The sequence below is a fragment of the Taeniopygia guttata genome, chromosome 26, assembly GCF_048771995.1.
Source record: "Taeniopygia guttata chromosome 26, bTaeGut7.mat, whole genome shotgun sequence".
NCBI classification, from domain to species: Eukaryota; Metazoa; Chordata; class Aves; order Passeriformes; family Estrildidae; genus Taeniopygia; species Taeniopygia guttata.
Genome location: NC_133051.1, coordinates 1373229 through 1386606, shown reverse-complemented (window position 1 = coordinate 1386606; position 13378 = coordinate 1373229). Strand labels below are relative to the sequence as shown.

The 13378-nt window shown below is 57.6% G+C and overlaps 1 protein-coding gene across 1 annotated transcript; it reads right to left on the bottom strand.

The window, feature by feature from the left end:
* Window positions 1-3775: 3775 nt before the first annotated feature.
* TULP1 (TUB like protein 1) lies at window positions 3776-12549 on the bottom strand. Its single transcript, XM_072918779.1, has 14 exons — window positions 12473-12549; window positions 11724-11769; window positions 10203-10311; window positions 9951-10100; window positions 9059-9190; window positions 8692-8796; window positions 8471-8605; window positions 8197-8288; window positions 7806-7979; window positions 7390-7502; window positions 6802-6910; window positions 6508-6606; window positions 6063-6234; window positions 3776-5279 (listed from the first exon to the last, which is right to left on the bottom strand). The coding sequence occupies exons 1-14, from the start codon at window positions 12517-12519 to the stop codon at window positions 5146-5148; spliced, it is 1617 nt and encodes a 538-aa protein (XP_072774880.1). The 5' UTR covers window positions 12520-12549; the 3' UTR covers window positions 3776-5145.
* Between the last annotated feature and the right edge of the window lie 829 nt (window positions 12550-13378).

Here is a 13378-nt window from a genome sequence, read left to right as displayed (position 1 = left end):
AGTTGGGAGTCAATCAGGAGGCGGCGGGGCCGGCCCGGGCCTCCTCCTCCTCCCCTAACCTCCTTCTCCACCTCCTCCTCCTCCTCCTCCACCTCCTCCTCCTCCTCCTCCTCCTCCTCCTCCTCTTCCCGGCCTTTCCTCCCGCCCGGCCCTCCCGACCTCCCCGTCGGGGCAGCGGGCAGTGGGGACGCGGGACTTCCCTTACACGGGAGGTTTATTTTTTGGGAAAGGGCAGCCCTGCAGTTCAGCTCGGCCTGGGTTATGGGAGCGCCCTCTATGAGCCTTCCTCACCTTCCTCCTCTTCCTCCTGCTCCCTCCAGCATTCCCCGGATGCGGCCCTGGGATGCGGCCTTTGGCCAGGGCATGCAGGTGCTGCTGTCCCGTCTTGTCCTGTCCCGTCCGCAGCCAGCCAGGGTCAGCCGTGCACAGCTTCATCCCCTTCTGCACCTCTTCATCGCCCTCTCTGCTCGCCTTCATCCCACTCTTCATTCCCGGCCCGCTTCACTCACCTCGATTCCCTTCTGCACATTTTCACTGTCCTCTGCACACTGTAATGCCCTGCCACACATCTTCATCCTCCTCTTCCTTCCCATCCTGACATCTTCACCCCCCTCCAAACACCCTCATCCTCACACACTCACACACATATTCTCAGTCCCCTGCATCCCACCAATCTGCAGATTCCCTGTTTGTCCCAGACATGCACCCCATGGTGCCCAGGATGGGGATTTCAGCCCGCAGCGTGTTGGGATTTCTCAAGGGAATTCAGCCAGGATCCATGCTGTGGTCACTTCCTCTGGGTGAGCTGATGGGTGGTAATGTGCTAAACCACAGCGAGCAGATCACATACAAATCCCTGGCCATGACCCAGCCTGACCATCAGGAACTGCCCCCAAAAGGGACAAAAGTCCCAGTCCCCCTGGCCACTGACATGCCACAGGCCTGTGCCACGGTACCCAAAACCCTCAGGGATAAACCAGGGTGAGGAATCCTCCCAGCGCCCTGCTGGGACAAGGGATGTTATTTGCATCCCATTCCTTCTAGAAACATATTTTTCTAATTTTCATCATGAGCTTGGTTGTATTCAAGCATTTTGGGACAAGACAGCCAATGCTTCAGTCCGTGAAGTGACAGGCTCTGAAGCATCCAGCGCATTCAGCAATTGTGTGTGATTCATAAAGCCATATCGCATTCTTCCACCCTTGGCCTGCTGCTAACTTGTACGAAATCTGGACCAAAAACTGCAACAAAATGGCTGCTATTCTCCAAGGGCTGTTGAGAGCCTCGTTACTCATCCCTTACTTGGGCAAAAATGACATTGAGTGCTCCTGGAGATGACAGCCTTAATTGAGTTCAATAGGAGTTTAGGCTGAGTAAGGCATGAGCAAACAAGTGTGCATTAGCCCATGAATAAAAAGCCTGATCCACAAATGTTTAGGAACACATGTAACACTGAGCAGGGGAGAGCTGAGGGGGTCTCTGCTGCTCTGGCCTTGCCATTTGGGCAGGGGTCTGCCTACAGCATCCAGCAAAAGTGATAGTGATGCTGGGATGAGCTTGTTCGGGAGTGCAAAGATTCAAGGCTGCCTCAGTGGTTTGTTTCCATTCTGCCTCTTTATTTTTATTTATTTTCCTCCTTCTGAAGTCCATAGTCCTCGTTTCTGCTATTTTTTTGTTCACTGGTGGGAACAGCAACTTCCTTTCTTAAATTATAATATAAAAGAGCTGCAAGCTGCAATGCCATAAATAATATTTTCTTATGGCCAGAACATCCAAGTCTAGGCAAGACACCAAGAACAGCTACAACATTGTAAAACTCCAACACTTCTCCAGAATGGATTCACTAATTAAAAAATTACTCCTTTTAAAAAGCAGTTGAAAAATATTGGCTTTCCCATTGCTGCCTGTCGCTTGCTGCATTGAGAAGGAGCCCATCCTGCAAAGCTACAGCTGAGCTAACCAGCAATCAGTCTGCCTTTCCCTCGAAAAAAGGTCACCAAATAAATAGAAGGGGAGGGGGAGGGAAGGGGAGAACACCTCATCGCAATCACTTCTTTAATTAATTAAAATATTGCCACTTCAAAGCTGGAGAGAGATCCCCCAGGGCTGGGCCATGGCAGCTCGCTGGGAACCAGACAGCTCCAGCCCCTCCATTGCTGGAAAAGGATTTTCCAGCCCTTCCCTCCTCAGGCTGCCTTCCTGCTGGGGCATTTGCCTCCTGGAACCCACAGAAATATCTGCCAGCCCTCCAAGAGAGCAGGGCTTAGAGCTGGGTGCATGGAGCCCCCCAAACCCCAAGGAGCTGTGGAAGAAGGAGAAGCCAGTGGTTGGAGAAGAGCCCCCAGATCCACCTTCCTGCTCAGCTCTGGACCAGCATCTTCCCCCTCATCAGCAGGGGATGGGGAGGAACCATGGAGAGAGCCAGCCCTGCAGTGACACCGGTCCTGGCGGGGATGTGCTGCTCAGCAGCGAGGTGGGGCCTTGTTTTTTTCCTCCCCTTTGCCTTATAAGCACCTCTGCAAAAATAAAACCCATTTCCCAAGAGGTTCCCTTGAGGAGCTGACGACAGTCGCCTCTGGCCGTGCTTGTGCCCCTGCACGAGCATTTTGAGGGGTTAAATCCATGCCTGCAGCACCAGCTCAAAGCCAGCACCCCTAAAACGAAGCTTCAGAAACCTCAAAATCTCACACTGCAGGGAAAACATCATCCCTGGCACTTGGGGAAATCCTTTCTCTAAGGAATACACACACTTTGGACTCAAACACCATTGATAAGGCTCTTTCTTCTTTTTTTTTTTTTTATCTTTTCTTGCAGCAAGCATTCCTTTCACACCCACGCACAGCCCAGCATCCTCAGCCATTGGTCTGCCGGCGCATCCGTCACACTTTCCACGGGCCAAAGTAGATACACATTTCAACTGCTTTCCATCCCTCATCTCCTCTGGTGTTAACAGCCAGCGCAAACAAAGGGCCCGAACATCCATCGCCCCATTAAATTGTTTTCATTTGTTTCTTCTGCCGCAGTTGGTTTGCGTTAGAGGGTTTGTAAAAGGGATTTCGGGTGGGCGGCTGATGCAGCGGCTGCTCTGGCATTGGGTGGCACCGCATGGGACACCCGTGACAGGGATTTTTGCTCTGCCATGGGCGACTGGCCAGGGAACCTGAAGGGTTTGCAAGCAACAATGGGCAAATGGAAACTTTTTGGGTGAAGGGTGGGAGAATCAACCTGGGGAGCAGCTGGGATATCAGCAGACAGAATCTGGGGAGCCCAAACCCCTCTCTCTCACCCGGCTGCTTCTTTTCTCCTTGCACCGGAGGAAATGGGGACAAGCATTAGCTCAACCGTTAGCTGAGCTCGTCCCGATTTCAAACAGATGTTGGGTTTGTGGCTGGATTTGGGCAGAAAGCTCTTGCTTTCCCCACATTTGCTGGCCATACCTCATCAGGGACGCTGGTCCCGAACTGCTGTGGCTGGTTCTCCCTTTAGCTCACAAGATGTTCTCTGAGCTCACTCTGTGGGTAATGGATGATGTCCCACGTGGGCTGGCTTGTCCCCAAGTTGTCCACCTCTGCCTGCCTCACCACGAGCCTCTGCCCAAGAATCATGAAGTCCAGATTCATACAGCTGGGGAAAGTCTCCACTCCCCTCTACAAAGCCACTGGAGCAGATGTTCACCAGTGGTCCAGCAGCTCATGGTCCCCCTGTCACTGTCATCTGTCCTCAGCTCCAGGCTCTGGCCACGGTGATGTTGTGACACTGCCCAAAGAGGATGAGCATCCCTCTTGCACAATTACATCCATCTCATCCATCCTCAGCCTTTCACTGCAGCTCCCTCTCAGCTGCATTAACTTGGGGGGCCCATATCACCCCCAGAATGGGGGAACAACACCTTTGTGTCCTGGGAAGGGAATCCCACATAGTTCTGGAGCCAGAGTGTGAGCTGAGCAGGTGAGAAACAGCCCCAGAGAGCTGAGGATGGTGTTTCAGGGCTCCTTGGCACATCCCCGTTTTTCTCACCGCTGAATTAATCAGATTTGTTTGTGCAGCCAAATCCTCACCCCGTAACTGCTGAAACTGGGGGCATGAGCTGTCCTGCTCCCAGCGAGCTGCCTCCCTTCAGCATCTCCCCACCAGTCTGAGACAGGGGATGGCACCTTCTGTCCACCACCTCTCATGAACAGAGAGCACCAGCGAGGCAGCTGTGGGGACACCTGGGGCACCAGCGAGGCAGCTGTGGGGACACCTGGGCACGTGAGGTCTGGGGGGGCACCACAGAAGAAAGGGGCAGCGAGAGCTGAGGGCACGGGGAGCTCAGCAGAGCCCGTCTGGGTGCTGAGCGTGACTCAGCACCGCACCACGCCTCGTGAGTCACTCCATTGCTTCCTGGTGCACCCTGACTTTTCCCTTCCAGGTCTCTCCTGGCAGCACTGACCCAGCTGGGCCACCTGCCAGCAATGCAAGCTCTGCCTCACGTGCCTGCCAGCCCTCCTCTGCTGGCACTGCCACCCCTCGGCACGTGCCGGTGTGCTGGTGGTGCCAGGCTGCTTCTGAGGGACCCAAATCCTCAGCAATTCCTGGGCAGTGAGGTGAGACCCAGTGGGTACAGACACACCATGGGCACCAGGCATCCACTCCCACCAGGGCAAAATGGGGCAAAAGAGGAGCTTTGTGCTTGGTGGGCAATGAGCTGAGATAGGGGCTTAGGCAGAGCCCACCTGCATGTGGGCAGGGATGAGGAAAAACAAAGTGAGGAGGAGACCACCTACCCTCTTCTGACTGGGAGACTGAGCATAAACCATAACAGAAAGAAAAAAAACAACAAAAAAAACCCCAAAACTCCAACAACAACAAATAAAAGCGGGGGAGAGTGGATGAGTTTCCAGGATCTGAGTCCAAAGGGATGAGACAGGATTGCAGTCAGCCTCATCTGCTGAATATGAATATACCTCCGGCCTGGCTCTGCCATCACCCCAGCCCAGCGATTTGCCCCAGATTTGCCTGGAGAGGGTGGCTGCAGCTGGCTGAGCATCCCACAGCGCTCAGGGAGCACCAGGTGCCTTGAACCACCCCAGGAAGAGCCGTGACTGCGAGAAGGTGGAAATGCAGGGAGCAGAACAGGACAGGGATGTGGTCCCGGAGCAGGAGCTACTCGCAGGCCAGCTTCCCATCGAAGCTGGAGAGGGCGATGGCGAAGGCCTGCACGGCACACAGGGGGTAGTTGTAGTCCATGGTGAAGGCGTCATCCGCCACACGCCCAAACTGCATCACGATGTAGTCAGCTGCGGGAGGGAGGGCTGGGCTGTCACCTGTGCACCAAGCCTGCCTTTTGCCTTTACCCAGCAAGGAGCTGCCCAAGCACCCCCACCCAAACCTGGCCCTGTGACTCCGGCGCTGGCTGAGCTGTGCTGCAGCACAGATCACCAAAAAGCATCATTTTCCCGTGGCACCCTCTGGTTCCTGCAGCATCCCCGTCCCTGGGTGCCACAGCCCCCCAAAAGGGACAGGGACCCCACTCACCCCACCCCCCTACCCCGTGGGATCGCTGCTGCTGGAGGGCGGGTGACAGGAAATCTGTAAAAATAACCAGGGGCCCTCAAGAGGCTTTTTCTGTCCCGTAACCCAACACCCCGGAGGCCAAGGGCTTCTGACTGCGCCGGACAGGTGACGAGCAGCCGCATCCAGGCAGAGTGCTGCCACCCCTGAGGGACTGTCCCCGAGGCACAGTGAGCTGCCAGCAGTGTGGGCTGTGTGCTGGGGACAATGCTCTGGGCTGAGTGGGTGGCTGGAGAGTGATGGGGGCTCAGCACCCCACAGGATCTGTCCTTGCCCTAAATCTGGCAACAGGAACCCCACATGCTGCCCCTGCCAGCGCCAGGGCCCAAGGGCAGCTCCTGCAGGGAGTCCTGTCTGACTTCATCCCAGCTCCAGCAAAGGCAGGCAGGACTCCAGAGCGTGAAAAAACCAAATTTCAACAAAACCAGTGGGTGCTGGGGCCAGCTCATGAGGCAGTGCTCCTCCACCCTGTCCCCTGTCCCATCCTACAGTCACTGGTCCCAACTTACGGTCACTGCTGTGCACAATCTGGAAGTTTTTGACGGAGGCGTGGGTGACCCTGCCGTGGAAATTGAGGACGTAGGATTGGGTCTCGTCGTTCCACACTGGGGCTTTGTTGTGCAGCTCGATCACGTTGTCCATGTTCCTGTTCTGCCATCGCATCAGGAGGCCGTCGTTATCCTGGGGAGGGGCAAGAGGGAGGGGAGCAGAGTTGGGGTGACCCCTCCAGAGCCCCTCCACCTCCTGTGGCTTGCCTGGGGGATGCTCTGTAGCAGCACCCAGCTGGAAATGGGATCTATCATGGAGAAAAACCAGACACCATCTCCCACCTCCCAGGGACACCCTGAATTTCAGGGAGAGCTGAGCTCCATGCCCCAAGATGGGTAAAATCCAAGGTGGTGCCCAGCAAACCCAGCTCCCAGGGAGCTTCTCCCAGTCTGGCCCCTGACTTACGTTCCGGGGCCGGATGGGCACCCTCTCACAGTCAGCATTCATCCCAGGGATGATGACAGTCATTTTCCGGGGCCCTTTGAACCCCAAAACGTTGGTCTCCTGCAAGAGAAACCCTGTCCCTAAAACCAGCAACCACTGCGGGTTACGGCCCCTCACGGGGGCTGAACGGGGGCTCGGGAGTGCTTCCAGCCCACCCCACATCTCTGCAAGCCCCAGTGAAGGGGTGCAGGGTGGGAACCCCCCTCTCCCTGCCTGGGGGAGCCGGGAAGGGGCTCCCTGTGCAGCTGCTCTTACGTAGACCACAGCCGAGAGCTCCTGCCGCACGTTGGACCAGTCAGCGTTGGCCCGGTCGGGGTTGGCGCCGTTGTCGAACACGGTGAACCTCGTCCCCATCAGGTTGGATCTGCAGCCCAGGGAGGGACGTGGCTGTGGCTGATGCCACTGAGCCCCCACCACTCCTCTCCAGGCACGGCCTTGGTTGGTTTTGGTCTGGCTGCAAACCCCCGGTGCTGCTCCCCACCAACGCCGACCTTCCCACCCTTCAGTGATTTTCTTGGGCTCAAGGAGCCCCTAAATTGGGGTGTGACAGGGTGCTGCCACCACGGGGACCCCCAGCACTGCTGTGTGGCTGCTGGCAGTGCAGGCTGGGGCTCGCCAGGCACCTTTTCCAGCCGTGACCTGTCTGCTGGGAGGAACCGGCCAAGCTTGTTTTCCCCTCTCAGCCCCCCACCACTCCTCAGGTCAGACACGGCAGTGGGAAACGCTGAATTTAACCTCCTGTCTGTGCCAGCCGTGGCTTGGGACAGCCTGGAAGTATGGAGTGGGAAGAGGGTGCTGCAGAAATGGGGTGCCACCAAACTGGGGTGCCAGCTCTGCTCCTACCTCAGCTTCCCGATGAAGTTCTCCCCACCCCGTGACAGGTCAGTGGGGTCGATGGAGATGAGGTAGTTGGAGGTTTTGCTCTTCTTACGCTTTCTCCCAGCAAGGAGGAACACCTGGCAGAGCAGTGGGACCGTGTGAGAACGGGACATTGTCACTGCCATCGCCACTGCTGTCCCCCACAAGTCACTGCCATGACCTCGAGCAAGTCATGAAGACGCTCCCCAAAATCCTGTCTGCATTTTGGGGCAGGAGGGGCTGAGCCCAGCCCAGCTTTAGCATGGCTCTCTAGCCACTGTTCACTCATCCTCCAGGCACCACCCACAGGGGATGCAGGCGAGCATCCCCCAAACCCTGAGGGTGCTGTCTGGGATGGATGCAGAACCCCAGGGGTCTCCATGCCCCTCACCCCAAATCACCTTCTTGTCATTGTCCAGGTGAAGGTAATAGGTGGGGTAAAGCCCCCGGTCCATGCCCTTCTTGTCCCGTGTCACCCGGCACTTGACGGTCACTCCCTGTGGCGCTGGCTGCAGCACGAACTCCTCCAGGTTGTCCACCTCGATGACAGGGGACGGGGGCCTCTCCTCCTTCTGCTGCTGAGTGAGAGGGGATGGTGATCCCAGAGCCCCCCTCCTTCCCCAGCGATTGCTCCTTGCTATCCACCCCCGGGCTCTGCAGCTGGTGGCTTTGGGGACACTCTGGTGGGTCTCACGGGGGGGATGCTGCAAACCTCCTGACCCGCCCTGAGGGGAAGAGCTCCTCTTCCCCCACCCTGAGGGGTTCCCCGTGGCTCTAAGGGTTCTTTTGTACCTTCTTTGATTTCTTTGCTTTTCCCTTCTTGTTGGAGTTTTTCTGCAGGGTCTCTGGGGTCTCCTCCTCACTCTCAGCCCCTTTGGGAGGAACTGCTGGCAGGAACAGGTAGGGACACAGAAGGGGGAAGATCCTGACTCCACTGAGCCCCAAAATCAAGCTCAACATAGAACCATGACGACATCAATGATTGTAACCCCCTCTCCATGGCCAAGCTCACTGCAGCCCCAGAAGCTCCACCAGAACTTGTCACCCTCCAGTGCTGGGCTCTCACCTTTCTTTTTGGATTTTTTCTCTTTTGGAGGGTCCCCACCAGTCTGAAAGAGGGATGCTGGGTTTTTCTTCTTCTCTGACCTAATGGGTTTGGTGCTGGAGTCGGAATCATCCTCCTCATCACTGCTGGTGGCGGCTGTGAGGGACATGGGGGGACATGGTCACACAGCACTGGGGGCTCAGGGTGATGCCATCAGCCACCTCCTCCTGCTCGTCCCGTACCTTTTTTCTTGTTTTTCTTCTCCTTCTTCACCTGGAACACGGACATTGGCTCCTTCTTGGTGCTTTTGGCAGATTTGGCTTTGCTGTCAGGGTCGCTCTTGTCTTCTGCTGGGACAGAGGAGCTGGTGAGCAGGCAGCCAGGGGACGGGAACGGGCAGTGACGGGGACAAGGAGGGGACAGGGTCAGAGCAGCAGAAAGGGCTGATCTGGGGGGAGATTTCTGGGGAGGGGGCGATGGCTCTGCAGCCCCTGAGCCTCCCGGGACAGTGACGGTGACAGTGACAAGGCGCTTCCCTCGGCCCAGCAAGGACAGATCCCAGGGGTGGCAGAGCTGGGCTAAAGCCATCCCTATCCCCTGGGCACTCACCCTTCGTCTTCAGCTTCTTCTCCCCGCCGCCCGAGAGGGGCTCTTTGGGGAGCTTCTTCTTGAGCTTTTTGGGCGGGTTTTTATTCTCCACCTCTTCTTCCTCTTCCTCATCATCCTCATCCTCAGCCGGCTCTGTCCAGAGGTGACCACGACATCAGCCAACACAACGTCCTTTGGCGGGGGGGGGGACCCTCAGCCTCGTGGTGTGCGAGGAGGGACCGGCCCTGGGCGGTGTCGCTGTCCCCCCGGGGTGGTGGCCCTGGGCGGTGTCGCTGTCCCCGGGGTGGTGGCCCTGGGACCGGCCCTGGGCGGTGTCGCTGTCCCCACGGTGGTGGCCCTGGGCAGTGTCGCTGTCCCCCCGGGGTGGTGGCCCTGGGCAGTGTCGCTGTCCCCCCGGGGTGGTGGCCCTGGACCGGCCCTGGGCGGTGTCGCTGTCCCCGGGGTGGTGGCCAGAGCTCCGTGTCCAGCCCCGCGGCCAGAGCGCTCTCTCGCGGCCGCAGCCTCGCCGTGCGGAGCCGCTTTTCGCTCCGGTGAAGTGTCCGGAGACCTGAGTGCCACCTACCCAGGGAATGTGTCACCCCCCCTTTCCCACTGCCCCTCGATACCAACTCCCCGAGCAAGGCAATGAGCGCAGGTCCCCCTGGCACATCCCCGTTCCTCCCGGGTCCGTAGCTGGGTTTTAGCCAAAAAGCTCTGCCGGGGATGTGCAGAGCCCCAGCAGAGCCCCAGCAGGCACCGGGAGCACCGGCCGTGCCACCGGGACATGGTACGGGGCACACGAGGTGCCACCGGGACATGGTACGGGGCACACGAGGTGCCACCGGGACATGGTACGGGGGACACGAGGTGCCACAAGCCAGTCCCTGCACAGGGGTGGGTGTTGCCCCCGCACCTTGTGGCTTCTTGGAGCCCTTGGGCACTTGGGAGCGGGGAGCCAGGCTTTCCTTCTTCTTCCGAGGCTCCTTGGGGAATTTAGAGGAAGGGTCCTTGTCGCTCTCCTCCTCTCCCTTCTCCTCCTTCTTCTTCCTCACCTTCTTCACCGCTGTGGGTTTCAAGAGATGCCCACGAAGGAGAGCAGTTCAGGTGAGGATGGGGCACCCCATTATTTCCCCATTTCCATGGGGGCTGTGGGGTTTGTGCTCACCCTGTGCCGGGGCTGGAGGCTCCTCTGCCTCGCTCGGCTTCTTCACCCGCGGCCGCCGCGGTTTGGCCTCGGCCTCCAGCCCAGGCTCCTGCCTCTTCTTCTTCAGCTTCTGCCCTCATGGGTGGTGCTGCAGAGGTGGTGCCAGCCTTAAACACCTTTTCCCTGAACCAGGCAACCCCTGCTCATACAGCACCGGGTTCCTCTCAGAGGTACAGCCAGGTTTTATCCCGGCCCAGCACAGGAGCAGGGGACACCTCTGGAACAGGGACACCCCGACACCTTCTGAGGTGTGACTTACCGTGGGGCAGCCCCCGGGGAAGGCAGAGGGAGGAAAAGAGAGAGGTCTATGAGCAGACAGACAGAACATCTGCCCTGGCCAGCCCTGGACATGAGGGATGTGGGGATGGTGCTGCTGTGACACCGTGTCAGCACAGAGGGACAAATCACACTGTGGCCATGGGGACCCTGGCTGGGAGCCACTCTGGGCACTGGTGGCCACTCTGGGTACCTGAGCTGGGACAGGGGACCCAGGGACAGGCAGACAGCCCGGCCTCCCACCTCCATCTCCTCTCATGCCCGCAAGAGGCTCCTGTGGATGGCAAGGAGGTCAGCAGGAGCAGGGAAGCAGGGGGATTAGGCACAGCACACCTAATCCTGGTTAGCTGGGACTACAAATAACCCCGATTTACCAAATACGGAGCATGTGGGTCAGCACTTGGCTCTGGGCAGGAGGTATTTGGGGAGTGGGTGTCAGCTCAGGGCTCTCAGAAAGTGATCTCAGCAAATCCAGGTCACCAAGGCTTCCACTGTCCAGCAGAGCATCTTCCCCCTTGCAGGGGTTTTGCTTCTCCCACGTTCTCCAGGGCAGTGTGTTTCACAAAAAGTGGGATCCTGATGGATCCCAGTGGTTCCCAGGACTGTGAATTTGGGGAGGGGGAGCTGGAGGCTCCGTGGTGAAGCAAGGAACTGGCTGCTTTCTTCCATGTCATGAGCTCATATGGAAAAGCTCCTTTGCACCCCCTAATCCCTTAAGCAGCTGTGGGGTGGGCAACCACTCCCTTACTTAACAAAGCCCTTCAAGGAGGAGCTGCTGATTAAAAATTAAATTGGGTGATGGTTGAAATTGCTGCTGAGACCCTTCCAAGGCTGGGGGGCACCTGGGGCTGTTCTGAAAGGCAGGGAAGGGGGGTCTGGCTTTCAGGGTCATGGCCTGGGGAAAGTGAGTCCCAGTTTACAGCTTAACTGAGGGGCTTAATTAAATTGTTACTTAAGAACTAGGAGCCCTCCTCATGGGGTGCATCAGAGTGATGGAGGGGGGATTCAGAAGGATGCACAAAGAAGGGATAGCTGTGGATTTGTCTATACCCACCTGCTCTGGAAGGGGTTCCCAAAAATCTCATGTCCTCACAGCCCAACCAGCCTTAGTGTGGACTCTGAGGGTCTCTGATGTCCCCAGCCCTCGGGGACAGCCCGCAGCAGGGATGGTGGCACATGGGATGGAGAGGAAGGATTTTTTCTCACCTGTTTGGGCTTGTGCTGCTGGGGGCTCCCTGGCTCTTCACTGGGGCTGTGGGGCACAGAAAGCAAAAGGGTGAGGGCTTCCAGCCCTGCACAGAGCCTGAGGGCACGAGATTGCCCCAGGTTTTGGTAAAGGGGGAAAGGTCAGTCTTTCATTTGGTGCCAGTAGCATTTCCTTCCTAACTGGGAACACAGGACAGGCTCTGCCTTGGCCGAGGGGGACAGCAAGGACAGAATTTGGGGATCCCCACCTAGCAAACTTTTCCTCTCTGTGAGTGAATGAGCATCATCCCACCAACCCCCAAAGAAACAACACCATGATAAAACTGCTCAGTAAGCTGCTCTGAAATGGAAATCAGGGAGAAAAAAGTGCTGGAGGAAAGGGGAGTCCACTGGGGGTGCCCAGCACATCACCCACCCTGAAATCCCACCCTGAAATCTCACCCTGAAATCCCACCCTGCCAATCCCACATTGAAATCCCACCCTGCCAATCCCACACTGTGAATCCCACCCTGAAATCCCACCCTGCCAATCCCACCCTGCCAATCCCACCCTGCCAATCCCACCCTGTCAATCCCACACTGAAATCCCACCCTGCAAATTCCACCCTGCCAATCCCACACTGCGAATCCCACCCTGCCAATCCCATTTTGCCAATCCCACACTGTGAATCCCACCCTGAAATCCCACCCTGCCAATCTCACCCTGCCAACCCCATTTTGCCAATCCCACCCTGGAATCCCACCCTGACCTGTCGGCAGCCCAGACCTCTCGCAGGATCTCCGTCTGCAGCGGCATCGCTCCTGGCCCGGCCGCCCCCGCGAGTCTCTGCACCGGGAGGAGGAGGAGGGAGAGGAGGAAGAGCAGGCGGAGGAGGTGATTAACTTTATTTCTCCTGAAAGTCGGTTAATAGGATTTCAGGGGCTGTCAGCCAGGCTTGCTGGGAGAGCAGCTGGCAGGGGAGTGACCACAGGAAAAGGGGGCTCTGCAGGGATGTGATGGTCATCCTGACCCCAACCCCTGGCACAGCACAGCCAGTGGGCAGAGGAGTGGCTCTCTGACCATATTTAGTTTTATCCTCCCTGGGTATCTTCCTTTTCCACCCAGAAATGACTTTTTGGTGAGTGAAGAGCAGGATTTGGGCTGCTCCGTGTGAGCTGTGCGTGCTGCAGGGGAAGGCAGCATCCCTGGCTCTGGGTGGTGCTGAGGTTTCTGTCCTGAGCACCGCTCTGCCCTAATCCCTGTCCCAAAATCTCTTTGGATGTGTTTCATAATCTCCTGCTCCTGCCTCGCCTCCTCATTGCTCCGCTGGACGTTTCACTCTTGCTGTTCCCCCCCAGAGGGTCCCACAGACGCTGTCGGGCTGCAAAGCCGGACAAGCCAAGTGTCCCCAGTGTCCCCACAGGACCCTCGGCCTTGGCCAGCCCACCACGGTCCCCTCAAAACCCCCAGCCCGTGCTTGGTGCCACTAGATGGCATTTGAGCACTGCACACCCACCAGCGCCGGGAACTTCTAAATCCTCCTTACAAAACCCTCCTGGTTTCCCTTTCATCCCTCAACCTCATCACCCGCACAAGCTCCATTTCTCTTCCAAGGGACAGGAAAGCACCAAGCCAAAATAACCAAAAATCTGCTTAAAAACGGGGAGAAAGCCCA

Coding starts and splice junctions, on each gene's coding strand:
- TULP1 (XM_072918779.1), bottom strand. CDS start 12,519: ATGCCGCTGCAGACGGAGATCCTGCGAGAGGTCTGGGCTGCCGACAG. Junction 8,797..9,058: donor GAAGAAGCTGAAGACGAAGG/GTGAGTGCCCAG, acceptor CTGTCCCAGCAG/AAGACAAGAGCGACCCTGAC. Junction 6,607..6,801: donor AGCTCTCGGCTGTGGTCTAC/GTAAGAGCAGCT, acceptor TTTCTCTTGCAG/GAGACCAACGTTTTGGGGTT.